A 27,200-nucleotide genomic window follows, 5' to 3' on the forward strand; every position below is an offset into this window, starting at 1 on the left:
TGTGTGTGTGGTCAATCCTCTTTCACATCATGGCCATGTCTTGTGTCCAGGCCTGGGGGTGAAAGAACCAGCGGCGGAGAGAAGCCGTAGCAGGATGGGTCACACACAGGCGAGGAGGCAGAGGGGTCGTCATCAGACCTTGCATTTCTTGGCCCTCGGGAACATCAGGACATCGTCTTCGCCAAGATGAGGCCGGCCATGATGGGAGGAGAGAGGGTGGGTAGCAGGGTCCATCCGGGAGCCTTGCTGGCTGCAGGAGAAGCCGGTTTGCATTCAAGCCTGTTGAAATCCACGGGGAAGCGTAGGAGTTCCTCCGGCTCATCTTGTGGCGTTTGCACTCAGGGTGAGAGGTGCAGCCTTTCACTGAGGCTTTCAAAGTCCCGTCCCCTGCAGGGCAGAAGAAACACACACTGAGCATCCCAGGATCTCTCACCGGTCCCTGCAACAACCCCCTCCGAGGGCTCAGAGCCGCTCCTTCCTCCTCCGAGCATTCGAGACCCCTGCACCAGCGCCAGGACGCACATCAGGTCCTGGAGTAAGACACCGTAAACTCCTCCCTGGTCTTTTCCTGACACAGTCTAGAGAGTTTGTGTTGTTTAAAGAGGGGATGAATTCACTCTGGTCTGCATGAAGTGCGTAGGCCAGGGAGGCTGCGGGGCTGATGATGGGGCTGGGATTAGCAGGTGGATTGCATCATTTTCTTGGTTGCTGTCTACTTTCTAAAGGCTAATGGAGGACAAGAAACTTTGTGACTTTTACCTCCCCAGGGAATCCCTCTGCTTGTGCTTTGCACCGAGGAATTGTCTAATCTGGCAACCTCGGGGCAGCAATACAGCTGCAAGACGATCACATCATAGAGACTGTGCAAATAACCACGCACTGAAATCCAAACACGGGTGTTCTTCCGTCCGGTCACTTCATTACGTTGGTGCGGTAACCTTGCAAGGTCTCTGTCAGAGACTGAAAAGGCTGATCCGTCTCTGATGAAATGCTGGCGTTGAGAGTTTTGTGGCTGAGACTCTGGGGGTTTCTTCCAAGCAGCAAGACAGTCTGCATTGCTCTCTTTACAGGAAATGGCTACTGGAGGCAGTTGCTCCCTGGAAGCTGGTACTGGCTGTGGGGACTGCGATTTCTGAAAGAAAGGGCTGTGTGCAAGCTGTCTGTGCCCACCTCTGCCCAAGGACGCGTGTCTATGGTGTGAGTGAGTGAGTCACACTCACATCTCCAGCTTCCCTGGCTCTCTCGTCCCCTCCAAGAGGAGGCAAATCTGCTACCATCAACACACAAACTTTCTTATAACCAGTAATCTGCTTTCCCAGAGTGGCGGTCTCAGCTGGGGGCGGCCTGTGGACAGCCCAGCACCAGAGCTGGCCCTGGCTGCATGGTTTTCCCCCGGGTGCTTTAACACTGGGAAAAAGCCCTGTCAGATTAGGAGGCTTTTTCATCCAGGTCCCTGCCACCCGCGGTCTTACACATGTTCCCCCTCCCTTTGAGTCAATAGTCCTCAGCTCTACTTGCATTACATGTGCCGCCTTTTATTTCTCTTGCATGCGTTTCTTGCACCGGGGTTTGTAAGATCAAACAAAAGATGACAGCAGAGAATGAATAAAACTTACCCATGCTAACTGAACCTGCTACATCAATGCAGTAGGTCTCAGACCCGGTACAAGATACAATCTTGTTGTCACAGTCATGAGATCCAAGGCTGTAGCACGCTGGACACTGCAAGCCATTGGGAGTGGTGTTGACTGGTGGCACTGGGAACAATCAGATGACAGTCGGGTTTGACAGGGTTAGAAGGGAAATGTCTGCATTCGAGATCTCCCCGTCGGCCTCTAAGCCTTGCGGGCAGGGGCCACAGCTGTAGCTCAGGACGTGCATGAGCAGCACGGTCCGGTGTCCCCTGGTCTCCTGCGTGAAGCCCTGAAATCTTTCTCTGCTCACTGGGAGTCTCCAGGCCGGTGCATTTTGCCTCCCCGCCCCAGGCCCGTGGGGGATTACCCAGTGCAAGGTGCCCTGCAGGGAGGGCAACGCTTCTCCGGAGCTCAGGACCACCTGCAGCAGGGCAAGGGAGACCTGCCGCCGGCAGCCCCCCACACGTAACCTGTCCCGCTTGCTGGGCAACAGGCCTGTCCCTGCCAGGCTCTGAGCAAACTGTGCTCTTGCTCCAAGGAGGCTCCCGGCATCCGGGGCCAGCACATCGAGGGAGTGATCCTTCCCCTCTACTCTGCTCTGGCGAGGCCACATCTGGAGTCCTGCGTCCAGCTGTGGGCCCCCCACTGCAGAAAGGCTGTGGACACATTGGAGAGAGTCCAGCGGAGGGCAATGAAAATGACTGTGAGGCTGGGGGACAGGACTGGTGAGGAGAGGCTGAGGGAAATGGGCTGACTGATTCTGCAGAAGAGAAGACCGAGGGGGATTGAGCAGCAGCCTTCACCTCCCTGCAGGGGGGCTGCAAAGAGGATGGAGCTGGGCTGGTCTCCATGAGAACAGATGACAGGACAAGGAGCAATAGGCTCAGGCTGCAGCAAGAAAATTTGAAGTTAGATATTAGGAAAAACTTTCTCTGGAGGGCGGTAGTAAAACACTGGGACAGGCTCCCCAGAGAGGTGGTGGACTCTGCATCCTCGGAGGTTTTAAAGACCCGGGTAGACAAAGCCTTGGCTGGGATGATGTAGCTGGGGCTAGTCCTGTTTTGACCAGGGGGTTGGACTAGATGTGACCTCCTCAGGTCTCTTCCAGCCCTCAATTTCTAGGATACTATTAAACCGCCAGGCTGGTGCCAGCTCAGGACAAAGCAGGACTCCTAACTGTGACCCCAGCATGAGCCTCTTGTGAGGGGTGGATGGGGAGGGGAGGGGAGGAGGAGACACATACGTTGGACAGACATAGTTTGACAGGCCTCCCCGGTGCAGCAGGCGATACTGCTTCTCTGTCTTATTCCTCTCCCATAGTCCAATGCTAAAATGGGCATTGGGACACACATCAGAGCTGAGACAGGACTTTGTGTAAGTCAGCGTCTTCACTTCCCCTGCAACAAAGGGAACACGGCCCAGAGTTACCAAACACACTCGTTACCGAAGGATTTTCCTCCCTGCATGTGCATCATCGCTGCCCTGGTGCGGCACGACCCTGCCCCCACGTTATGTACAATCACGACAGGGTGGGGAGATCCTGGACTCCTCCTGAAGGATGTAGTGAAGAGTACTCAAGCCCCAGCTCAGCATTTGTTTGTCTGCCCTAAACACGCAGACCTCTCTTAATCTCCTCTCAGGAGCTTCTCCTTGTCTTTCCCCAGGTCAGTAATTCTCTCTCTCCGCCCATCCATACTTCCGTACCCGGCTCCTCCCCGGAGCGGCACGTAGCTGGCCAGACGATGCCACCATGGTTAGGCTGAGTCGTGGCCATTCAGCGTGTTCCCGTCCAGGAGCCCAGCGCAGGGACCCTGGAGCACCAAGCTGGAGGTGGATGCAAAGAGATGCACGCCCCTGCCCAGCTAACAGCCGAGGGGTCCAGCAAGTGCTCAGAGAGGTGCGTCGGGCAGTGAGCTGGATATTTGGGCCTCCTGTCTGCTCTTCCCTGCCGGCGCGAGAAGGGGCAGGACACACTGGCGGGGTTAGTAACTGCACCTCGAGCTCTTCATCACAGGGCACCAAAGGACTTCACAAGAGGCTTCATCCTGGACCTTGAATTTCAAGGGAAATGGAAGTTGTGGGGGTGGGAAGTAAACTTATTTTCAATTACATCTCACCTACCGACTATCACTTCAGTTTTGGTAATACCGCAGGTATCTTGGCCAGGATTGCAGGTCTCCCTGGAGCCGGAACAGTCTTGCCCTGCCGCATGGCAAACTTCACACTGGAGAGTGCTGCCTGGAGGGGAAAGACAACCGTCGTCCCTCGAGAGAGGGTTACCCCCATTTCTCCTCCCAGCCTCCCTGCTTCCCCTTCTGCATCTCCCTCCACCTCTGAGCGCTATTGCAGCCAGCCCACGTGAGCGACAAAGCAGCTGCCACCTTCTCTTTCTTCTTCCCCGTCTGCCCCTGCTTTTGCCCCAGTTGCTTCCTACATTTCTCACATTTTATTTGCTATTTGCTTATTCCTGTCATTGATCTGAACTCACAAGGAGCTGCCCTCTCACAAAGCAGGTGCTGCCTTCTCTTTTCTTTCTCCCTCGGCACTGAGCGGAGCTGTGCCACGAGGCCTGCAGGGCTCCCAGAGCAGCTGGGATTTGGGGGGCGATGGGAGCAGGGGCCGGACCCCCTGCTGAAATCCAGGTTACAGGGTCGCAGTCTGGGAGCAGGGCAAGCGATGCATTAACCCCTGCAGCTCCGTGGCGCTGCTCACCACGCTGCGCTGCCGCCTGCCCCTCCAGAGCAGGTGGGTTCAAATCCAGCCCACAAGGCACTGTCACTGCGGTGAACACCTAACCACCGTGCTGTACACCTGGCAGGTTGGACGTGCCTCCAGGGGCACCTCGTGCAGCCCCTGCACGGACACACACGGCACTGTCCCCAACCCCTTCTCGGTAAACGCCCCTCCAGCCTCTGCTTGACAACCCCCAGGGAAGGCCCCTCCATCGCCTTCCTGCACGCGTCTTCCTATTGCTGCAGCTGGGAAGCTGGGCAGGAGCCATCTCAGCTGCTTTGAGGAGACGCAGAAAGCAAATTCCTTCGGCTGCTGAGACCTCTCCACACCGCCACGGGTTGGTGCCTGGGACAGTGCCTGTGCCATGCTGTGAGGAGCAGCCGGGGTAGAAAGGCAAAGGGAGGCACGGCCCTGACTGCCGCAGGGAGTGGGAACAGGCGCCGCTACTGCTGGGCTCGGCGCGGCCCAAAAGGGTCAGGGCCTCTCGCCCGCTGCTCTGGGCGCTGGGCACAGGGCTGGGAGGCCTCCGCGGAGCAGCCCAGCGCGTCACTGGCTCCGTCCTGGGCAGGGGCCCAGAGCGACCCCGTGCAGCTCTCACCTTTCCAGCTCCCGTCTCCTCCCACCCACGCTCCTGGTGCCATCCCCCGCGCCCCCCTCCCGGGGGAGTTTTAGAGCAGTCCCAGGGCTAGTCCTCTGCCCTGTCCTGCGGCCTCGGCGCCAGGAGACTCACCTTGGTCGAGGACAGCCAAGAGGGCGTAGAGGATGACGGGTGCTTTCATGGTGCGGAGGAGAGAGCCGGAGGCACTGGCCACGGGTCTCTTGACTTCTTGGTGGATGCAGAGCAATTCTGCCCTGACCGGCTGCGCTCAGAGGACAGCGCAAGCGCTGTTTTGAGAAAGTGAGAATGAAGTGGAAGTGCCAGCATGTGTGAGGCTTTGTTTCTGCAGAGCCACCTCAGCTGGGATTGCACTGATGCCTTAATTCAGGGCAGAGACTTGGCCCTGTCTGTCTCGGATGCTGAGCACGGCACATCTCCCGTGCAGCCTGGGAGGAAAGACTGAGTTTCCTGAGGCTTCCCCAGCATCTCTGTTAATGGGGCAATGAGCTGGTGTTGAGCAAGGAACCTGCCTGGCCAGGTGCCAACAGAAAGGGGAGATCTGGAGCCAAGAACAGGAAAATTTAGTGCAAGGAGGTTGCCCCCGGCCCTTCCAACATGTGGCTGTGCAGAGGTGGCATGGGCTTGGCCTCTCTCCACCCGTTTCTTTAGGAATGGTGTTTCCCCTGTGCAGCCCTATGGCTGGTCTTTCATGCCATTGCTCCTGCAAAGGGACTGTAGCAAAACTCCCAGTTTTTCTTGTTTTCTTTTAAAATGCATTCCCTCCCCTTCCCCAACCATTTCTGACTTTTTCTTTCCCTCTCTGTTCCCTATAGATAAGTATAAGCGAGCTAAGACATAGGATAAGCTTCAGCATTTTATTTTGGTAGCAAGTTGTATTTGTTTTGGTTTTTCTCCTTCTTAATGTTATATAATTATGATGTTTCTATTGACTTTTACTGTTCTATATTACAGTGTTACTGAGACGATCTGATTCAGGCCTACATATGTAAGTCATGTCAGGTTTCCATGTTGTTTGTCAAGTCTCCATTTGTCCCCAGGCCTGGTAGCATAACCCATGGTGCATCCATACCCCTCCTATGTAACTTGGTTCCTGGATGAATGAGGGTGCTTGAGAGACAAGGAGGTAGGTCTAAAAATAGCTCCCTCTGAATGACTGAACCATCAACAGCAATGCCTGGACCAAGGACCCAGCCACTGGAAACAACCTCAGCATTCAAGAAACAAAAAAGAGGCAACCCACCATTGTGCCAAGGCTGCACATGCACAGTATGAACACCTGGAGCCCTCTGGGACAGGACTGACCTTGCCTGGACAGGCCCTCCCCATAGGAGATCAGGGGTAATCTGCCCCATAAAAGGGGGAGTGAAGACTGACTCTTTGGGATGCCCTCTCCATCTGGACCAGCACCAGGCCACATCACCTCTCCACCCAGAGGCCCTGCCGGCAACCCCACTCCTGACAACACCTACTGGACAAGGACCCCTTTCCAGCCTGGATAGGTAGCTATCACCCCCCACCCGCTCTTCAACCAAGGACTTGGACTCTGGGCTTTGGGTCAGGTCTCAAATGTGGGAGTGGATCGGACTATAGAGACCCAGGTGGTGGGCCTCAGTCGTAGCCAGGGGAGGGGGCTGTCACCTGCTTTCCCAGCGCACGCCGATGAAACCCCACTGCGAGAGCCTTGCAAACTTCACCCATTTTACTTCAGCTTAGTGTGCCCGGGGGGGGGACCTGCCCCTGTCCCTGACCACATCCATCGATGCTGAATCTCGGTAACTATTACCAGCACCTCAGCCCTCCTCAGCCCTCCTGCAGGGCAGAGGAGCAGCCCGCGGGTCAGATCGGCCCTGGGGGTTTCTCCAGAGTGGGGGGGTCCACGGGCAGCACCGACCTGCCCGACGCCTCTGCACCGCCCGACCTGGGCCTTAGCTCTGCTTGCTCTGCAGCCTCCGGGGACGGGGGCTGCGTCTTGTTTTTTGTTGAGTGGTTTGCAGTGGGAGAAGGTTTCTCTGTAGTCTAAAAAGGTGCAAGTTCAGAGCTGGCATCTTCTGAGGGAGGCCTCGACTCTAATGAGGGTCTAAACATGTTGAGAAGTCCAATCTACCAGGACCCGGATTGCCATGAGAAACACATGGGGCAGTGAGCCAGCCCATGGCACCAGGCACCTGCCTCCCCCCTGCAAATATAACTTCTGTACACCATAATGGAAAGTGGGGTCAATCCCGTCTGCAGAAACGAAGTGCTTTAGTCCAGGTTCCTGCCACGGGCTACCCGGATGTGGGGAGGCCCGAAGTCTGCACGGTTAGGAGGAACTGTTAGGAGGAAACAATGAATCACAGCTTTATCTCATTCCTCTTTCTGTGAAAAGTTTAAAGAGGTGTTGATGTTTCCATGCAGATTGGAGGCAAAGGATCTGCAAGGCATCTTGGGAGATAACTTCCTCTGCCAAATATTACACATGCGCTCCCATGTGTGTGCGGTCTGTGTAAACACGCACAGGGGGCAGGGGTGTGTGTGCATGCTGAAACACATATACATGCAGACAAAATCCTGGTATTAAGTAGAGATGCCAAAAGCCTGTCCGCTCCTCGTCTACCTTTACCAGCCAGGACCCATTCACGCGGCATGGGGAGCCCACCTGGGGGCTGTTCATTGCACTGGATGGCATCCAAGAGGCAGGCAAGGAGCCCCTTTCTGCTCCACACTTGTTCCCCAGCCCCTGGCCCTGGGTGTGAGGCAGACATCCCAGAGCGCTTCTGCCGCTATGAGGCACTTGGACCTTCACACACGAGACCCTCTCAGCACAACAGCGGGGAGGGAAACTCAGAGGCTCTTTCCAGACACAGCGAGGGTGGGTACAACACTGAATGGGGACTCAGACGATGTGGGCTCAAGCACTGTCTCTGAGACAGACTCACTCTTTGACCCTGGGCAAGTCACTGATCCTCACTGGGCCTCCATTTCCCACCTGAGAAGGGAGCAAGGCAGCTCTGTCTCCTCTCCTCTGCCTTGCTGGCTGGGGTGCTGGGATGGTCTGTGATGGTGGGCAGCAGGGTGCTGAACATGCCAGGGCCCACAGGGACACTGTCACCCCCACAGGAATAATGTGACTCCCTGCAGTTGTGAGACTGAATGGAGGGAAGAGCCCACGGCGGGTCGTCCCACCCAAGAGGCCGTGAGCGCCGACCTCCAGGACACCGGGGCATTTCAGCTGTGGAGCGAGTCCCCTGCAGCCCAGCTCCAGGGAAGGAACAAACCCGCCTCTCTGAGCTGGTTCCTGGTTCTCCCAGGCAGCGCAGGGCATGGCACCGACCGGCCGCACTGAGACCCAGTCGCAGAGAGGGACCAGGTCACAAACCCAGCTGCAGCGCATGGGGGTGGCCGCTCACCGCAAGCACCTGGAGCAGAGGAGCCCTGCAGGCCCCTGCGCCGCTCGCGGGCTGCACGGGTGCAGCACCCAGGCATGGCCATGAGCCCCTGCTGTGAGCACACGAGATGCCGGCAGGCCGCTCAGCTGGGGGAAGGGACCTTTAACCTGTGCAGGATGATGATCCTCGTACCCAGGTCTACCCCCTTCCCCAGCCCTGGCCCTGGCCCAGCACACACACTCTGCTCTGCCATGCTGAATCCCTGTGGAAATAGCTCTCCCTGCCCATCACCGAGGCACGGAGCAGCCCATGTCTACGCTGGCTTGGTGGGAACGATCCCATCACCCCATAGAGCAGTCCTCAGCAGGATCCCATTTATGACCCCATTTGCTTAGTATGACCGCAGCCCAACCAGCCCTCAAGTGCCCCTCACTATCAACCCACAGCCCCCTGGCCCTGCAAGTGCCTCTCCCTCCCAACCTGCAGCCCCCCACTATCCCCAGGTGCCCCAGAGCCAGGGCCAGCAGCGCCCAGCCCCAGGTCCTCCCCCTGGAGATGGCAGCGTGGAGCCCGGCTCTCACCCCCACCCCCCAAGTGCCCCTGACAGGACGATGTGGCAGAGCAGAGCAGAGCCCATGGGTGGGTGGCAGGCTGCCTGCTGCAGGCTCAGGGCTCCCCACCCTGCTACCCTCCCCACGGGGGCTCCACAGCCCAGCGGGTGGGACCTGGCATGGGAGGGAGCACCGTGCTGCCATGGCTGGCAAACTGAGGCACCCCCTGCTCGCCTGGTAGCAGTGGGGGCACAACTCCACACTGTCACCACTGCTGCACCTCATCTTGGTGCCCACCACAGTGCCGCGCTCGCTTTTGCACTGGGTCCTGCCCGCTGGGCTGCAGAGACGGCTCCTGCCTGAAGCCAGTCCAGCCTTGTCGTAGCCCTGCTGTGCACACCGAAATCTCGGGGGCATGCAATGCGGATGTTGTGACCCCACTTGGAGTGATGACCCACAGTTTGGGAACCACTGCTCTAGACCTTCACACATGCTAACCTTCACACATGCTCTAGACCTTCGATGCTAACAAATCGATTGCTCATCCTCTGTATCTTTCAGGGTATCAAAATCTAGTCTGTAATTCCCTCGAGAGTCCTTTTCCCTTGTGGAAAGAAGGGCACTATATTTGCCTTTTTCGGGTGCGTCCAGATGAGTGTGCACATGTGTTTTCCTGGGGATTAATAGCAACAGCATATAGTTGTGCCACTGCTACTTGTCCCCAGGGAATGGCCTTGCATGTGTGCTCTGGTGTGTGGCACATTGGCTGGGGTGGGCGAGACTGGGGCTAGCACCTGGGCTCGCCCCAGAAGTCATACCTGTGGTCCTGGGGGTGTCCTGGGGCCGTGGCGGTGGGGATTCGGGTGCGTGGAGCCTGGCCGGCAGCTGGAGTGTCGACCAGGCTCTAGTTTTGGGTGATGTATACTGCAGTCATGTGCACTACCCCACTTTTTTGGATGCTTTTTTTTTTTTTTAAGATACCAGGATTTCCTGGTATCTAATTTTGCTGCATTGGAAAACCTTTTCATGTGCACTGCGTGCATTTTGTGGCACCTCAGAAGCCTTTGAGCACTCATATGTGCGCTCATCTGGACAACCGCCTCCAGTGTTCGGGGGCATCATCTGATCACAGTGAGTTATCAAAGATGGCTTTGCAATTACCCCGGCCACTTCCTTGAAAACTGTAGGATGAATCTTACCAGGCCCTGCTGATTTGGAAATGTCTAGCTTATCTAAGTCATCCCAAACTTGTTCTATCCCTACCAAACTGTTCTTGATTGTGCTCATTAACTGTATGTATTATCTGACAGCTAACCTCTTCTTTTTGTGAAGACAGTAGTAAAATAATGCATTGAACACTTTGGCTGTCGCAGAGGCATCCATTATTAGCTTCTGTTTCCCTTTGATCTTCTGATATACATGTAGAAAGCTTTGTGTTGCCTTTCAGGTGCCTTGCTAGCTGTATCTCCATGGGTGCATTTACACACGCAATTTAATATGACTGAGTAAACTCCGGCACAATTTGAGCCAGAATAAACTAATCTTGACATCACTGTCTACACATGCATTTAAGCTCAGTAATTTACTCCGCTGTCAGATAATACCTGTGTCTCCTGGGACTCTCCTACCATAGAGTAAATTCACCTACTGCACCCTAATTGCAGTGCACTTGTAGACAGTGATGCTTTAATGCATAGTAAATTAGTCTTCTGCGCAGTAAAGCACACATGTATTCCTGCCCAGGTTGTGCATTGGTTTTTCCTAGTTTCGTTCCTACATACTTTTATTGATATGGGGAAGTTTCCATTTTTTTGTGAGATTCCTTTTTAAGTTTCAAGTCATTGCAAAGTTCAGATTAGCTAAGCCTGTCTCTCGCATGCTTTTGTGCCACCTGACTTTGGTTTTTTGTTTCCCTTTAGACTTGCCTCACCCAGGCTCCTGTCCATCAGTTCTCTGAGACTGTTAAAGGTTGCTTTTTCTGATGTTCTGTGTGTGTTAATTCTGCTGTTCAGCTTCCTTTCTTCCTTTTGTTAGGATGATGGATTGTGGCCTTCCAAGATCACACCCAAATTGCCTTCCACCTTCATATTTTCTTGATGAGTAAGAACCAAATGGTGCAGATCCTCCCCCATTTGGTTTCAACCATCTCTACAAAGAAGTGTCCCCACTACAATGTAAGAACATGCTGGACAGTCAATGCTCTGATACCTTCCCAACAGGCATCACAGCAGCTGAAGTCCCTATATTCAATGTTCAGAGCAAGATCATACAAACGTATTGTCCAGGCAAAGACAAGTCAGCACCTAATGAAGCACTAGATCATTAAGAGTGTCCAGGGCCCGGCAGATTTCGTGTCAGATTAGTTCGGTTCATTAGACACTGAGCCAATTTGAAAATGTAACCATTTCTTTTGGTGGCTCAATTGCAGTTTAGCAATCCTGAAAATTTAATCCCATTTTGAGATGCTTGGAAACCTGGGGAGAAAGGTTTCATTCTGTCTTTCTGACTCAGATGCATCCATACGTTGCTTTTCCCAGGACAAGTCTCATCTCCTGTGATGGCTAACATCATCCATCAGTGAGTCAGCAGAGGGCCTGACATTAAGTGTAGCAGACAGGATACCAGTAAATCTGTTGAATGACCCACGTGACCTAATTGTGGAATTAACCACAAAGTTAGTAGAAAGCAATCCCAGGATGGGAGGGAAATGCCATCATCTGCACTAGAGCTAAAGGTGAATCCATTCCCTGTCACTGGGATATCACAGCACTTCCCTTATGTGGCAGTTGACTGCCCAGAGACACAACACATTACCTAGCCATCGATGACTCTCCTCTGGCAAGCCCACAGACACTAAAATGTGAGTGGGAGACTCAACACCAGGCTGTTATCTCTGTGTAGAGTCAGTGCGGTGGAAAAGTGAGTCACCTTTTCCAACAGAGGGTCTGCTGTTTTACCTACTCATAGCTACAGCATCCTCCGTGCAGACAAGCAAAAGGCCTTTCTGATGCACTTGCTGACCAGGGATTTCATTGAGCCGCCCACCTCCCTGCGCCCGCCCACCTGCCAGGCTCTGAATGCCTCCCTAGGGGCGCCTTATGCTTGGCCGACCCTCTCCCAGAGCACACTCGCTAGCCTGGGGGTAACGTTGCCACCACCACCCCGAGAAGGGACTGTCTCAGCCCTGTGTCCTCGGGGAAACACAGGCCTAATAGTCCAACGGGTACTCGACCCAGTACAGGCACTTGGGGCACTTCCCCAAGTCAGGGGGCAAAAAGTAAAGTCTCGTTTAATCCGCAGACCTAAGGGGTCTCTTAGGCATAATTTAGACCCACCCCTCAATAAGTCTCCCACACCAGTCAAAAAGGAGAACTTTATTGATTACAGGGGGTAGGGTAAGCTAGGGTACAGGGTTGAGCAATATCTTAGAAATCCTAAAGAGCAAACAGTCTGGCTGAGGTAGCCTTTTGATCATGCATCTGTGTTACTGCCAGCTAGATATCTAATCAGATCTCGAGTAGCTTACTCACAAGCATCTTCCAGAGGCAGGTGAAGTTTCCCTTTGGAGGCAGGCGGTTTCCGGCTTGTGAATTTGGGGGAGAGGGCCAATTTTAGATGGCCATGCTCCTCTGTGTCCCCTGCTTGGCTGCTGCCTCACCTCATGGCTGAAGAAGGACTGCCTCCTAGCCCGTCCTAACTAATATAGCCCCTGTGACCTCATTCACCCGGTCCAGTGGAGGTCAGCCCCAGTTGGCTGTCTGCCAACCAATTTGAAATGCATCACCAGTCACCGGGCAGATTCCAGCTCCCAGGTAGATGCCCCTCACCGAGGTAGCTGATGCCAGTCACGTGGGCAGAGGGAGCAGGTTCCCTCTCCCTCAGGACTGCAGCCAGCTCAGGTTACCTAAAGAGACCGGCTGAGGTGTGAATCCTCTGTGCTGGCCCATCTAATCACATTGTCACAGGGCAGAGATTTTGGGGAGAAACCAAGGTGGCTTTCTGCCACACTCCATTCATCCACAAAGGGTGCAAATGGCCTCCAAATGGACCAAGCATTATGTTTGATGAATCCTTTGGCTTGGCAGAGTGCTTTTTTTCCAGTGTAGCATCCCATGGCTCCTGAAGGGCCCATCTCAGGTTTCTCCTGGGCTCCAGAGATGCTTCTTCATTCTGCTCGTGTCATCCTGCACTGCTCTCTTCTCCAAATAGCTAGGCAAGTTCTGGTCACTGTAGTTCTAGCATTGAACCCTGTACTCCACTATGTCACATCTGTACACTATGGGCCTCTCCGCAGATGCTTTCTTATTGGTGTGATGCATCTTTCATCATAGCAGCACCAGCACTGCCTCTTTCACTCTGAAGCTTTCCTACATGCTTCCCATGTCTCTTGGCTACTGCAATTGTGATTACTGCTTGAAGGCAGGGAACAAGAAACCTGGAAATGCCAGGAGGTAAGAGGGGCATTGCCCCATGATCCACCTTGTCTGTGGGTCTGTAGACAGGGCAGACACAAGGCAAAATAGAAGGGGCTATTGCAAAGTGGCATGGAGTAGGGTTTTAACTCTCTGATGTTGTAGCTGCTGATAATTTATACAGAAACCAAAGCAGCTCTGTGTGCTCTGTTCTGCTGCTGTACAACATCCAAGAGTAATTTCCTGATTAAACCCCCCTCAATCTTCTTATAATTGCTGTGTATAAAAGAGCTTCCTTTTTCTTTCAGAGAAGAAAGACCCCAGGGGCAAAGAAACTGGCCAGAGGAAGGCGGCGAGGATGTGGCACGGCTGCTTGAGTCAGTCTTTCCTTGCAGCAGAGCTGGAGAGCAATCTCATGGCAGCGCTGTCTCGACACAGGAAGCACGAGAATGGAGTTGGAAAACAAACTCAGGAAAGCTGGATAGCAGGCATCTCAGGCAGGGACACCTGTCCTAGTAACTTTCTGTACATTAATGTCTTAGAAATGAGTAATGTGGTAGATACTGTAAGCACCACAGCAATGAGCAGCATGTGTTAGGGATGGTATGGGTGACATGACTTAAAAGCTGTGGGTGTACATAAGCTTGGTGAAAACACACTGCCCAAAGCACTTTCACATTGAAAAAACATTTGATTTTGGCAAATCAAGCATGTTCTTTTCATGGATAAGGAAAGATTTTGGCAGAATTTTCTGCCAGGAAAATGTAAACATAAGGTTTGGTTCCAGGTTGGCCTGGCTTTGAGCTTTGGGTCCCTTTGAAGTTCCTCACTGTAGCAGGGCATGAAGATGTGTCTGCTCCTTTGAGGCCAGAAGCAGCCTAGCCAGGGAGCCCAGCAGGCTAGGCAGAGCTCCACATCTTCAGGCTGCCTGAGTGGCAGCCTAATGGGGTAACTGGCCCGCACCTGCAGGAGGTCAGATGACCAGAAGGAGGCAGGGCCCTGGGGACATATAAGCTCAGGGCTGGAGCTATCAGGGTTCACTTTCTATCTAGAGACTTCCAAGGGAAGGACCCTGTCCTTAGAGGGCTACCCAGAGATGTTTGGCTGCCTGCTCTACTGCCTCTAAGGACTAAGGCTCCAGAAGCCTACAAGGTACCCAGGGCTAGGAGACACCCTGTCCTAGGGTGGAGGTTTTGCCTTCTTAAAAGGGCAGAACACAGTCTCCCTTGTTATTGTTGTGCAGTAGTCTAGGGGCTCATGTTTATGTTATTGTTTGTACCGGTGGTTTGAGATGAGGCTGTAGGGGAGGTGGAGCCACATTAGTGCCTGGAGAAAGGGGCACACGATTTGGGTAGAGCCCAGCACCAGTGGGGTGTAGACAGAGGGGCCAGAGGACCAGGTGCCAGAGGGATGTGGAGACACGGGGCTGGAGGGCCTGGCACAAGAGGGGCGCACAGAGGTCACAATAGTAGAATAACACCTATGAGGCATGGGTTGTGGAAAAGGGAAGGTTGGAGTCATGTAATACACCCTGGGCGTTAGGGCAATAAAAGGGCAGCCTCTTGCCTAGAAGCAACTCTTTCATTACAACAAAGGCATGGCAGGAGATTCAGGTGGGCAGACTTCCCTTGCCAGGTGGGCAGGCCAATGTTGTGACCAGCCACGAGACAGCTCCCTGTCATACACACTTTAAAGTTCCAGGGCCTCCGTAGCCCCTCTCTTATGAGTCAGTTTTCCTAACTGTATTGCATCGCACAGAAATCATATAGAAGTAGGGCTATAAGGGAACTCCATAGGTCACCTAGTCCAACCCCCTGCCTGAGGCATGATCGTCCCTATCCACACCATCCCATACAAATCCATGATCTAAGATGTTTGTAAAACTACCACCAATCCTGACACAACACAGGGCATAACACCCTAATCTGCCACAGAAAAGCAGGGGGACCACGGTGGCCAAAGTCCTGTTGCTGCAAAGGTTTCATAGTTTCATGGTTTCTAGGGTCGGAAGGGACCTGAGCAGATCATCTAGTCTGACCCCCTGCCATGGCAGGAAAGAGTACTGGGCTCAAACGACCCCAGCAAGGTGTTCATCTAGCCTCCTCTTAAAGCCCCCCAGGGTAGGAGCCTGCACCACTTCTCTTGGAAGTTGGTTCCAGATCTTAGCCGCCCTGACCGTGAAGTCATGCCTCCTGATATCTAGTCTGAATCTCCCCTCTGCCAGCTTGTGACCATTATTCCTGGTCACTCCTAGGAGTGCTTGGGGGAACAAAGACTCCCCCAGTGCCTGCTGGTCCCCCCTCACTAGTTTGTAACAGGCCACTAGATCCCCCTCAGCCTTCTCTTGTGGAGGCTGAACAGGTTCAGGTCCCGTAGCCTCTCCTCGTATCTTGTATCTTGCTTAGGTCCAATTGGAGCCTATTGCTCCCTTCTAGCATGCCCACATCCCCCCACATCTCAGTGTCATCAGCAAATTTGAACAGGGTGCTTTTTACCCCCTCATCCAAGTCACTGATGAAGATGTTGAACAGTGCGGGCCTGAGGACCGAGCCCTGGGGGACCCCACTGCCCACGTCTCTCCAGGTCGAACATGACCCGTCCACCACCGCTCTCTGGGTACGGCCCTCCAGCCAGTTGGTGACACATCTGACTGTGTGGGTGTTGACACCACAGCCCCCAGTTTCTTAATGAGAACAGGGTGAGAGACAGTGTTGAAGGCCTTCCGAAAGTCCAGGAAGACTGTCCACTGCTGCCCCTGCATCTGAGGATGGGGTGACCTGGTTGTAGAAGGCCGCCAGGTTGGTCTGACAGGACCTGCCTCTAATGAACCCATGTTGGTTGCCCCTAGGCATAATCTCCCCCCGGCCCCTCGTGGACATGAGCCAGGATAATTCTCTCAAAAAGCTTGCCCAGGATCGAGGTAAGACTAACTGGCCTATAGTTTCCCGGGTCCTCCTTCCTCCCCTTTTTGAAGATGGGAACCACGTTGGCCATCTTCCATCCTCTGGCCCCACACCAGAGCACCATGAGTGCTTGTACAGCCGTGCCAGGGGTCCCGCAATGACCGCAGCCAATTCCCTCACTATTCTAGGGTGGAGATCGTCCGGACCAGCTGACTTGAATACATCCAGTCCCTCCAGATGTTCCCTAACTAGTTCCTCACTAACCCTTGGCCTGGGTGCGCCTCCCCTGGGGCCTGAGGGGGGCCCAGCGAGGGGGTGGCTGGTCCAGTCCTTGCTTAGGAAAATGGAGGCAAAGAAATGGTTAAATATGTTAGCTTTGTCATCTGGTGTGACGACCACATTTCCTAACGTGTCCTGCAGGGGCCCCACATTACCCAGTACCTTCTTTTTGCCCCCTGTGTATTTAAAAAAGGACTTCTTGTTGTCCTTGATCCGGGTCGCTCGTCCCAGTCCCGTCTCTGCCTTGGCCTCCCTGACCTCCCCCCTACATCCCCGGGCAACTGCAGTATAGTCATCCCTGGTGATGTCCCCTCCTTTCCATTGGGTGTGCGCCTCCCTTTTAGCTAGGAGACATTCCCGGTTGCTATCATATGCTCAAGAGATCCCCCATAGCCCATACCAATTTGACCAGGGGGTAAAATCCCTTCCTGATCCCAAATACGGTGATCGGTCTGACCTTGTGGTTCCTATTGTGGGCCTGTGCGATGGTGGTGCATCATGGTGATCTCGATGATAAGTGGTTTTTCTGAAGGGCACAAGCACCTCACAAACATGAGCGTGTGCACTTCTGTGCTGGAGGTGGAGAGCCTTAGGCACTGGCAAACAATTAACGGACAACTTGCAATAAAAGGGCAGTTTCCTCTCTCGCGTTTCCTCTCTTCCCATCCTTCCGCAGGCAGCTGCACGCAGGGTTGCTTCGCTCAGCTGAATTTCTCAGACCTAAAATTCCAGAGCCGGACTGACCACATAAAGAATAAAGGCAATTATATTCTGTGTCCTGCCCTAGGCTACAAGCGTTCTCTCTCTCAGGCCTTCCAGTTCACAGTTACTCAATGTGAGGGAGGATGTAAGAGCTGGATCTAATTAAAGGTCAAGTTGTTTGGACAAATTGGTGACTAAATACTAGCTCTTCTAGCCCAAGAAAGGATGCTCGGGTGCGCGTTGAGCCGCGCAGTTGGTGAGGGAAGGTGCTGAGACCTGCTGAAGGCAGTAAGTGGGGGGCAGCAGAGGTGCTAGTCATGCTCTGTAGCTGTTTTTATTACTATTTGACATTGCACTCACTGTGGTTCTCGTTCCTGGGTACTCACAGACATGCTGGGTGGGCTGGGATCCTGGATTTACCTCCTACTAGCCTGAGGCTCCACTGGGCTACTCCTTCCTCAGCTCAGCAGCCTGCGATGCTTGGGATAAAGGGCGAAAGGCAGCTCCCTCTCTTGTTCCCATTGAACCTTCCGTGTGAAACCAAAATTAAGCTGCAAGTCCATGAAAAACTCTTAGTAACTATGCTCATTAGACTCTCCAACCTGTCCTGCATAGTCTGAGCTCTTCTTTTCATAGTGTCTCAGTCCTTCTGAGATGCACAAGTTTTGCTGTTGAGACAAATGCTTTGCGTGTTGGTAGATGGGGTGGGGGAGACCGGTACAGTGGCAGGAAAAGTCTTGTTCTTGGTTTTGGAAGCAGCATTTAAGGCAGATTCACTCCCTAGGTCCAAGGCATGGCTGTAGGACGGAGACCCCAGAGAGATTTGTAACATGTCATTTGGCCACCACCATTCTCGGACTTGCTTGCGCCATAAAGCAAGTGATCCTTTGCAAGCACTCACAATATTGCCAATGGCAGGTGTCTGCAGACGTTTAGAAAGGTCCTCAGAAATGCTGATACTGGGTTTAAAGTCTTGAGAGTTCAAAAACCTAAGAATTTGGGGTGGTTTCTTGACCTTCTAGCTCTGTACCTTTAAGATGCATGTCAGGCCCATTTGCAAGCTCTTCTTCACTGCCGTGAGGGCCATAAAAAAGTAGTGAAGGGAGAACTGAGCTCTCACAGAATTACGATTTTAAGAGCTGAGGCTTCAAGGGAAGTGTCAAGGGTCAGCAGAGCTGGCTCAGCTTGGGTCCATTTGGTATACCATTGACTTCTTTGCTGGGAAACCAACTGGCAAGATCCTGATCCTGATCCTGCTACTGCTCTTCCAAATGTCAGGAGAAGGGCAACTATACTGGGCCTCAGTTTGTCCATCTGTACAGTGGGCAGGATGGAAACCTGTCCCCTTTGGAGGTGGATAAAAGCAACCAAAATCCCTCAGGTGCAAAATGCTGTATCAGTGCCATTGATTATACCACAAGAGGAGAGGCAGTCAGGTGATAAAGGTGAAATGAAGAGACCGGCTGGATTCCCAGCTCTGTCAGACTTACGATGTGACCTTGGACGTGCCACTTAGTCTCCGTGTGGCATCCTTATCTTCCAGATGTTATAATGGGGAGCGGGAGAGGGGATGAAACGGCACTCACACCCATAGCCACAGGGAACATGTCAGCTCTGGAGATGCTCTACTGCTCGTCTGAGTCTTTCGGGGTTGGGACCGTCTCTCCCATGGCTTTCCTTCCCCTCAGCCTGCCAGCTTTAAATTGACCCACGAGAGAGCGCGGTGTTAACTGCTCTCAGCAGCTTTCTCCAAATGTCACTCAGTCTCATCTGTCCCTGTCTTGCACATGCTTGGAGCTTGTCTTGCGGCCCAGAGCTCATGCACGGCACAGGGAGCCCGTGGGTGCAGCTGGATAGCTGAAGGTTCAACAGGCGCTGGGTAGGTTGAGTAGCACCTGCTTGCAGAGCCCCCCGGGAATGACTGCAGAGTTCACAAAGCGGGTTCAGTCCTAAACTCTGTTTGTTTCTATTGACATGACTGGGAAGAACAGCAGGTGTGGAGGCAGATCCCTTCCCGCTCCATATGTGTGTTGGTTTCCTAGACTTGGGAGGGCTTTTGGGGCCTGCTCCAGCAGGTGGACTGCAAGGTCTGAGGCATCGTACGGACGCTAATGCCTTGCCAAGACCTATCCAAGTACATTTATGTAGCCCAGATGAGTCGGTATCTGTTTCCTTGTTTGCCTTTATGCTGCTCTGCCTGGGTCAGACCAGACTTAGCAACGTTTGAAAGATTTCTAGGTGGCATCAGCTTGCATTCATTTCCATGGACCGGTTGCTGTTGGTGTGAGATGCTCAGTGCAGCCCTGCTACTCAGCGTAATGCTGCCACCTTTCGGGATGAAAAAGGAAACGACACTGGGAAATGGCTCGCTGTCAGGTTCAACAAGGACAAGTGCAAAGTCCTGCACTTAGGAGGGAGCAATCCCGTGCACCGGTGCAGGCTGGGGCTGACTGGGAGGAAGATGAAGAGCCAGGAGGAAAAGGTGCAGGGGTTTGGGGCAGGGCAGAAGCAAAGCAGGGAATCTCTTTTCCCACATTACCCTCTGTGCTGGGGGCTTAGCAGAAAGGCACTGCTGGGATTGACCTTTCATAATACCCCTTTGCTGCCGGGCTCTCATTAAAGTAGGCACGAGGTAACCAAGAGGCAATGCCTGTTGGTAACATAAGGTTTTTAGGAAGAAACGGGGAGCGCATATCCATGCTCACGAGGGCCCGGAGTTTCCCCAGCTATGAGCTGCACGTGCAACTTCCTTCTGCCAAAGGCCATGCCTGATGGGCCTACCAGGGAGCTGAACGTATGGTCCTAAAGATGATCCCGATGCTATTTGCTGTGAAGGAATGGATGCTGGAGACTGTACAACCAGAGCCAAAACAGTGCAGGATCCAGTAGATTCGGGACTCTGATTTGTGAGAGTGAGAATTCATCTTCGTTGGAAATCCCTCAATCCAAGGATGATCCCCTTTGGGCAGGGGGCTGGACTCGATGATCTCCCGAGGTCCCTTCCAGCCCTGATGTCTACGAAATCTGTGAAATCTCTCATCGAGACTGATGGGTCTTGAGGTAATTTAGTGTCCGGTCCTTGAGCCACAGACCCATCCACAGAAATTGCAGGTTTCTCTCCAGGGGAAAGAAGGCCGTAGGCTGGGATTTCTCTCCTTTTCCTTCCTCCCCAGTCTTTTCTCTGCTTTGAGAGCAAGATGTTTTATTCCTTCACTACAGGGCATCTGCTGTATGTGTGTGCATCAAATAGGTGCTGCGCTGCTTTGTCTCTGTCTCAGGCAATGCCAAATGTGCAAAAGAAAATAAAACAGGTAAAACCTGGAAAAAAGAGTTCATTTCGCGATCAATACCCAGAAAGTTGTTGGCCATGCTTATTTTAGTGCGCTTAACCAAATAAACTGCTTTTCCAGTGTTGTCGGAGGCAACTTGCAAACCGGATGAGTTTAACTGAAATTTTGTCTCCATCCTGCATCCTGCACCCTGGTTGATCTCTTGGTGACAAGCAGATCTTCCATGCAGAGCTTGACCCGGTATACTGCTGCAACAATTAAAGGCAACTGTCCGTCTTCAGGATCGTGGTGTATGCAGACATGCCGCAATACAGCAGCAAAACAAAACAAAAGAAGGCTGCTTTCTGTTTAAAGAAAGGCCTGGTTTGTCAACTTGAGTTGAGTGAGTGAGTGGATTTTCTCAGGCGTGTAGCCAGATATGTATGGAAAGCTCGGGCTCCAAGATCATAGGAACATTGAGATGTCGGGCTGGAAGGGACCCCCAAGGGTCATCTAGTCCAACCCTTGCCTGAGGCAGGATCATCCCTGTCCAAACTATCCTATACAATCCCTACTCTAAACTCTGCATAAAATGTCAACTCTACATAGGACTTCAGTTATGGCAAAATCATGGCTGATCTCCTGACACCTTGGGAGGAAAAACCTGCAGCACCCTTATAGGCTCGGCAGTGCTACGTTGGTTAGCATACAGAAGAAAAAGACTTGGGGGTCATCACTGACCACAAGATGAACATGAGCCTCCAGTGCGATGCTGCGGATAGTAAAGTGACCAAACCGCTGGCTTGCATCCATAGATGCTTCTCAAGCAAATCCCGGGACGTCATTCTCCCCTTGTACTCGGCCTTGGTGAGGCCGCAGCTGGAGTCCTGCGTCCAGTTTTGAGCTCCACAATTCAAAAAGGATGTGGAGAAGCTTGAGAGAGTGCAGAGGAGAGCCACGCGCATGATCAGAGGTCAGGAAAACAGATCTTACGATGACAGGCTGAGAGCCATGGGACTCTCTAGCCTGGAAAAGCGCAGGCTCAGGGGTGATCTGATGGCCATCTCTAAGTTTACCAGGGGTGACCACCAGGATCTGGGGGAACGTCTGTTCACCAGAGCGCCCCAAGGGATGACGAGGTCGAACGGTCACAAACTCCCGCAAGACCGTTTCAGGCTGGACATAAGGAAGAATTTCTTTCCTGTCCGAGCCCCCAAGGTCTGGAGCAGTCTGCCAGCGGAGGTGGTTCAAGCACCTACACTGAACACCTTCAAGAGCAAATTGGATGCTTATCTTGCTGGGATCCTATGACCCCAGCTGACTTCCTGACCTTTGGGCAGGGGGCTGGACTCGATGATCTCCCGAGGTCCCTTCCAGCCCTGATGTCTATGAAATCTATGAAATCTATGACACTGTCTTCAGCCTCTTCCCTACAAGAGCCATCCTGCCAGTTTCTTTCTTTTCACCAACAAAATACATTTTAAAATAAGGGGGGTGCAGGTTACTGAATTTAAAAAATATCTCCCTGATCTTCAAATCCCCTGATCATTAGTGATACTCTGATAATTTGGATAAAATACAGAAGGGAGTCCTGATGCAATTCTGTAGCTTCACGGTGCTCGTCAGGGCACCTTGGGTAAGGGAAGGTGATCTCTTTCTCTTTCTTGTCATTTAACATGGACTGGACATAAAAACTCACCAGATCAGATGCATCAAAGAGGATTTGAAAGTATAACAGGTCCCAGTAATAATGGGGATCAATGGCGACGGGGCAGCTAATGTTTTCTCCTCCCCCTGCAAGCCAGAGCGCAACCCATGCCCCACGGTCGGTCTGGGCCGTGGGGTAATTGTAGAAATTTAGGTTGACCGGTTATTGAAGTGCCTTATATTTTGTGAGAGAGTGCCTCATATTTTGTGACACTGAGCCTTATATTTTGTGAACATTTTATTGCTGTATATTGATAGTTCAATACTCTCTTAAGTATAAATTTGCAAAGGGACACTGCTGGGAGCTCCTTCCCGGATGGTTATATATACTTATCTATACTTACCCGTGTATAGTGGTGGTTGACTGTTGTTTAATTGTATTAATATGAGCTCACCTGTACTTACCTGTTGTCTATTTTAAATCAAATGATTATCAACACACTGCTTGGGCTATCTGAAGGGGTGTAATTTTGCCTTTATCTGTAGGATATAGCATGATCTGATGATTGCATATCTGCATACATACGTTCATTAATATCAATTCCCTTTACATTCTGTATATATTAATAAATCTGTATATAGTTAAGCATCCCTTGTCCTGGACTGACTCTCTAGGGAGTAGTGGGATCTGGCCTGCATTTTGCTGAATCCCTCTCACAGCACACCTGCCCTGCCACTCACCCCTTGTATCTGGAGAGGGGAGCACATTACCCGAGTGCAACCAGGTTACACTATTCTTCAGTTTAAACAGCCCTTCTCAATGTTATGATTCTTCTTCCCTCATAATCACCCCAGTAATATAGTTCAAAGAAGGCTTGATTTAAATTTGAGTGTTTTATCTTATCTCTCTCCCCTAAAAATACCTCGTTTGATGCACCCCAGGATTACATTAGCATTTTTGCAGTTGCATTGCACTGGTTGCTTATGGTGATCCTACAATTAATGAAGGCAGCACACCCAAGTTGTTGCCTTTCTCCATTCCTCCCATCTCTGGGCCGCACGTTATAAAAACGGAGCCAGCAGATGAAAGGAGCTCACAGCGAACACCAGTGCAGTCTCAAAATCTGCTACCATATGGAAAGCATCTCTCTGATTAGAAAGTGCAGGTTGCAGACCTCCTACGGGATGAGAGCACTTGTCAGGAATCTCCTGGAGCCAGGGAAACCAGGCGGATAAGGTCCATTTGGGGAGATAAGATCCATGTTGTCCTTGAAAGGGAAAGGGAGAAAATCAAAAGCTAGGAAATCAAAAGCAGGAATGCAGGCCGTGCCTACAGAAAAAGGGATGGTAGAGACTCTGGAAAGGATTTAGGGTTACAGTGGGCAAGCGGGTCAACATGAACTCTTGGGGCCGGGTTGAAGGGGCAGAAAGCATTGCAGCCACTGGATGCATGAGCAGGGGAGTGTTAAGTAGGAACCGGGATATGATTTTTGCCTCTGAATATGTTATGGGTGAGGCTGGTACTCGAACTGGAGGGATGGGTACAGTTGTGATATAGCCCTTTAGCCTTTGCAGTGCCACTGACTCTAACAGGCAGCATGGGCAAGGGCAAAAGCAGGATTTGGCCCACTGAAATCTGCTGAAGACAGTTCTGGCTAATGGGAATATTGATTTGGCCTAGTGTTCTCCATACCAGGGAAGAATAGGATCCTATACGGTATTCATACTTGTGTTTTCAACTCTGTTCTAGCTTGGAGGGGACCAGTTCATAGTATCAGAGAAAACGAGGGTGGGAGGGAGCTCAGGAGGTCACACCTAGTCCAACCTCCTGCTCCAAGCAGGACCAGCCTCGACTACATCGTCCCAGCCAAGGCTTTGTCTACCTGGGTCTTAAATACTGCCGAGGACGGAGATTGCACCACCTCTCTAGGGAGCCTGGTCCAGCGCTCTACTACCTTCCTCATGTGAAAATTTTTCCTAATATCCAACCTCAACTGCCCTTGCTGCAGCTTGAGCCCATTGCTCCTTCTCTGTCGTCTGCCCCCACTGAGACCAGCCCAGCTTCATCCTCTTTGCAACCCCCCAGCAGGGAGTTGAAGGCTGCTATTCAATCCCCCGCTTCAGTCTTTTCTTTCTTAGTTCTTTGCAAAGCTAGCTTTTACCCACTTTCACCCTCTTTAGGACTTGCTGTTGAAGACCCTTTGGAAATGCTGGCTGCCCAGACCCTCTGTTCCAAGCCCCGGGTCAATACAGCATTGCTAATTCATAGCCCAAATTTTCATGGTTTTTACCGTCACATTTTTCAGGCAAGTGGTCATGAGCCCGTTCCCTGAAGAACGAAAACCAAATGTCCTTGTAAGTTCATTCTCTGTATGGCCCTCCAGCCCTTAACAAATGGACGGGGGCTCCTTCCCAGTCAAATATTCCCAACGAATCAGCAAGTGGAAGGGAATTTCACAGGACCTGTTTCCATCATTTTGTAGACATTAAGATCAGAGACATCAACAGATGGGTGAATCTGTCCCCCTGCCTAGAAGAGGCCATGAAGTCTCACCCAAGTACTCCACGGCAAGCCTAAGAGCTGACTTAAATCCAATAATTCAGCCCTCAGAAACCTAAACAGTTGACCACAGGCACAGCATGGGAGGGATCGATGCCCGGGCATACGTTAAATCAGGGCTGTCCAACTTTTACGCAACTGGGGACTGCACAGCATGAAGACTCTGCCTGCTGCTGCAGCCAGAGGAAACTAGAGGCCTCGTCTTAACTCTCCATGGGCCACATACTAGCTCTGGGTTTAGATCATGCCTAGATGGTCTAAGCCATGCCCCAGGCTGCAGAGAAAGTGGGGAGGGGAAACAGATATCTGTCCATCCGATCCAGAGGAAGTGCTTTCCTGACTTAAAATACGGCGACCCATATGATCTCACCTACAGAGGTGAACAAGACGTGCCGGCAGGCATGCGAGAGCCGGGTTTGTTGTGCCACTTCCATGCATGGGCACACCTTGCTCAGGGTCCCGTCTCCAGCTGCAGTCCAGAGGGAATATGAACCAAATCAACCAACTTCTGCATCAGAGAGGAAGTAATCTTCCTGACTTGTACAAGCACCTGCCTATGCTCTAGCCCGTGGGATTTGATTATGGTGGCTGCCTTCCTGCAGACATGCAAGTGTCCTAGGCAATGCAAGCCTATGCAAGCCAACGCAAGCCACCCCAGGGCTCATGGGAAGGTGGTTACAGTGATCCGCAGGCCAGGAAAGAGCTAGCCATCCCACCCCTTCCCACCATCCGGCCTGTCAAGGAGTCCTCAATAGATACCAAGGAAGTGTGAGTTGCTGGGACTGTCCCCAGGGCACGGTGGCAGTGACAAAGGCATACTGCTTTGCTCTCAGGTATTAGGGGATTGTCTGGACTCATAACAAAGCCTGCCCTCAGCCAACCCAGCTGGGTACCTGGGTGGATGTGATGCCAGCTATGTCCCTCCCATGTGCACCACTGGCTATGGGATTTAATGTGTTTGCAATGGGTTAGTCGTTGCCATGAGCAGGGCGTTGGACGATATGATCTCGGGAGGTCTCTTCCAGTCCTACTTCCCTGTGAGTCCTGTGCTTGCATTTCAGCAAATCTTTTGGAGTGGGCTGACAACACAGATCTAATGCTATCGTAAATCTAAGACGGCAAGCATAACTAGGCGCAGTGCCTGGAGCTGATTTGGGTTTTTTTTCCTAGCTTGTATACTTGTCAGGAACATTTCCTTCATGCTGGTTGGTCAGGGGGCTGCACTAGTGTCTTTCTTTATGAGACGTCCTTGATGCTGACTGGTTAGTGACAGCAGCTGGGGCTGGGATTATGTCTCATCTTTGGTATGGACTGGACAAGGGACAGACTGAGGAGGTCAACAGCTAGCTCGATTGAAAAGACACCCTGAAATTGCTGACCTCCTCGAAGGGTTTGGGGAGGCAGATAGTTTGGGACACAGCTTGCAGTGAAGCTGAGGGAGAAAGGCCACGGTAAATCTGTGGTGGCTTATTAATCAGTACAGAAGGTTTCTAAGCTACTTGCTGAGCAAGAATAGCAGCTAATCGATATTTACCCAGCCTGTTTTTACAGAAACACCCCCCCGCCGGAGGTATTAAACAAAATCAGCTAAGGTTTTCAGGAATCCTGTTGTCCTCCATAAGCCACACACACCAGAGACACATCTCTCTGATGCCCGACTGTTTGTCTTGGCTCTTTCTTAGGTTTTAGGCTACCTGGAGCTTGAAAAGGACCAGATGAGCTCAAAAGGGGATGAGTCAGAGACTAAATATCTGAATTTCAGCCATGGAAGAAGTTGGGGAAGGTGCTGGTAGCTGATGAGGAGCCAAGATTTGCTGCTTCTAGTTGACTGCTCTCAGCAATAGGCAACAGCCTCAGGCTTGGGCATACTTACTCTCCCCCAGGCCTCTGAGTCTTGTGCTCCTGGCTGCCGTGTCCCAGCTGTTTCAACGGGGACGTCCCCACTTGTCATAACCTTTGGCTTGAGGGTTAAGGCACTCCCTGGAGCAATGGGAGACGTAGGGTTGAATCCTCTACAGATGAAGTTTTCTAATATCTGGGCGAGGGCTGCGATTGCTAGAATATTATGCCAGAGGTAGGCACCTGCCCGATGGGAGTTTAGGCACCTGCCTGCTCAGCCTGTGCTTCTTCTGTGCATGCACAAAAGCCAGATTTAGGTGCCCGAACTCTTTGCAGCCCAAATCGTAATCCTTTAATGAGTTTTATGGTAGTCGCTGTGAGTTATTTTGGGTCATTTTTGCCACGTAGGTGCCCATAAGCCCAGGGCTTGGAGCAAGGAGGGCAGTCTGGCCGTGCAGGCTGCAGGGAAGGGATGTCCCAGGAGAGAAGGGCTGCAGGAGGCAGCCTGGCAGGTACCCGAGCCACCTATGACAGCTGGGAGGTGACAGGTCAAAGGGAAGTATGGCTTTGAGGGTGACCTTGACCCCTTCTATCCACTGATTGAAGCCAGCCACAAGAAGGGAAGATGTGGGGGCCAGAAGGAGAGCAAGTCAGAGGGAGACTGGGTCTGCAGCTGACCCTGCT

At 52.3% G+C, this 27,200-nt stretch overlaps 1 protein-coding gene across 1 annotated transcript; it reads right to left on the minus strand.

The window, feature by feature from the left end:
* Nucleotides 1–1,621: 1,621 nt before the first annotated feature.
* On the minus strand, nt 1,622–17,031 carry LOC149867943 (phospholipase A2 inhibitor 1-like). The gene is made up of 5 exons (XM_090037154.1): nt 16,957–17,031; nt 5,098–5,252; nt 3,756–3,872; nt 2,878–3,031; nt 1,622–1,757 (listed from the first exon to the last, which is right to left on the minus strand). Exons 2-5 carry the CDS (start codon nt 5,144–5,146, stop codon nt 1,691–1,693), a joined length of 387 nt encoding a protein of 128 aa, XP_089893280.1. The 5' UTR covers nt 5,147–5,252; nt 16,957–17,031; the 3' UTR covers nt 1,622–1,690.
* Between the last annotated feature and the right edge of the window lie 10,169 nt (nt 17,032–27,200).

The sequence above is a fragment of the Crocodylus siamensis genome, chromosome 3, assembly GCF_052110815.1.
Source record: "Crocodylus siamensis isolate JL-2025a chromosome 3, ASM5211081v1, whole genome shotgun sequence".
NCBI lineage: Eukaryota > Metazoa > Chordata > Crocodylia > Crocodylidae > Crocodylus > Crocodylus siamensis.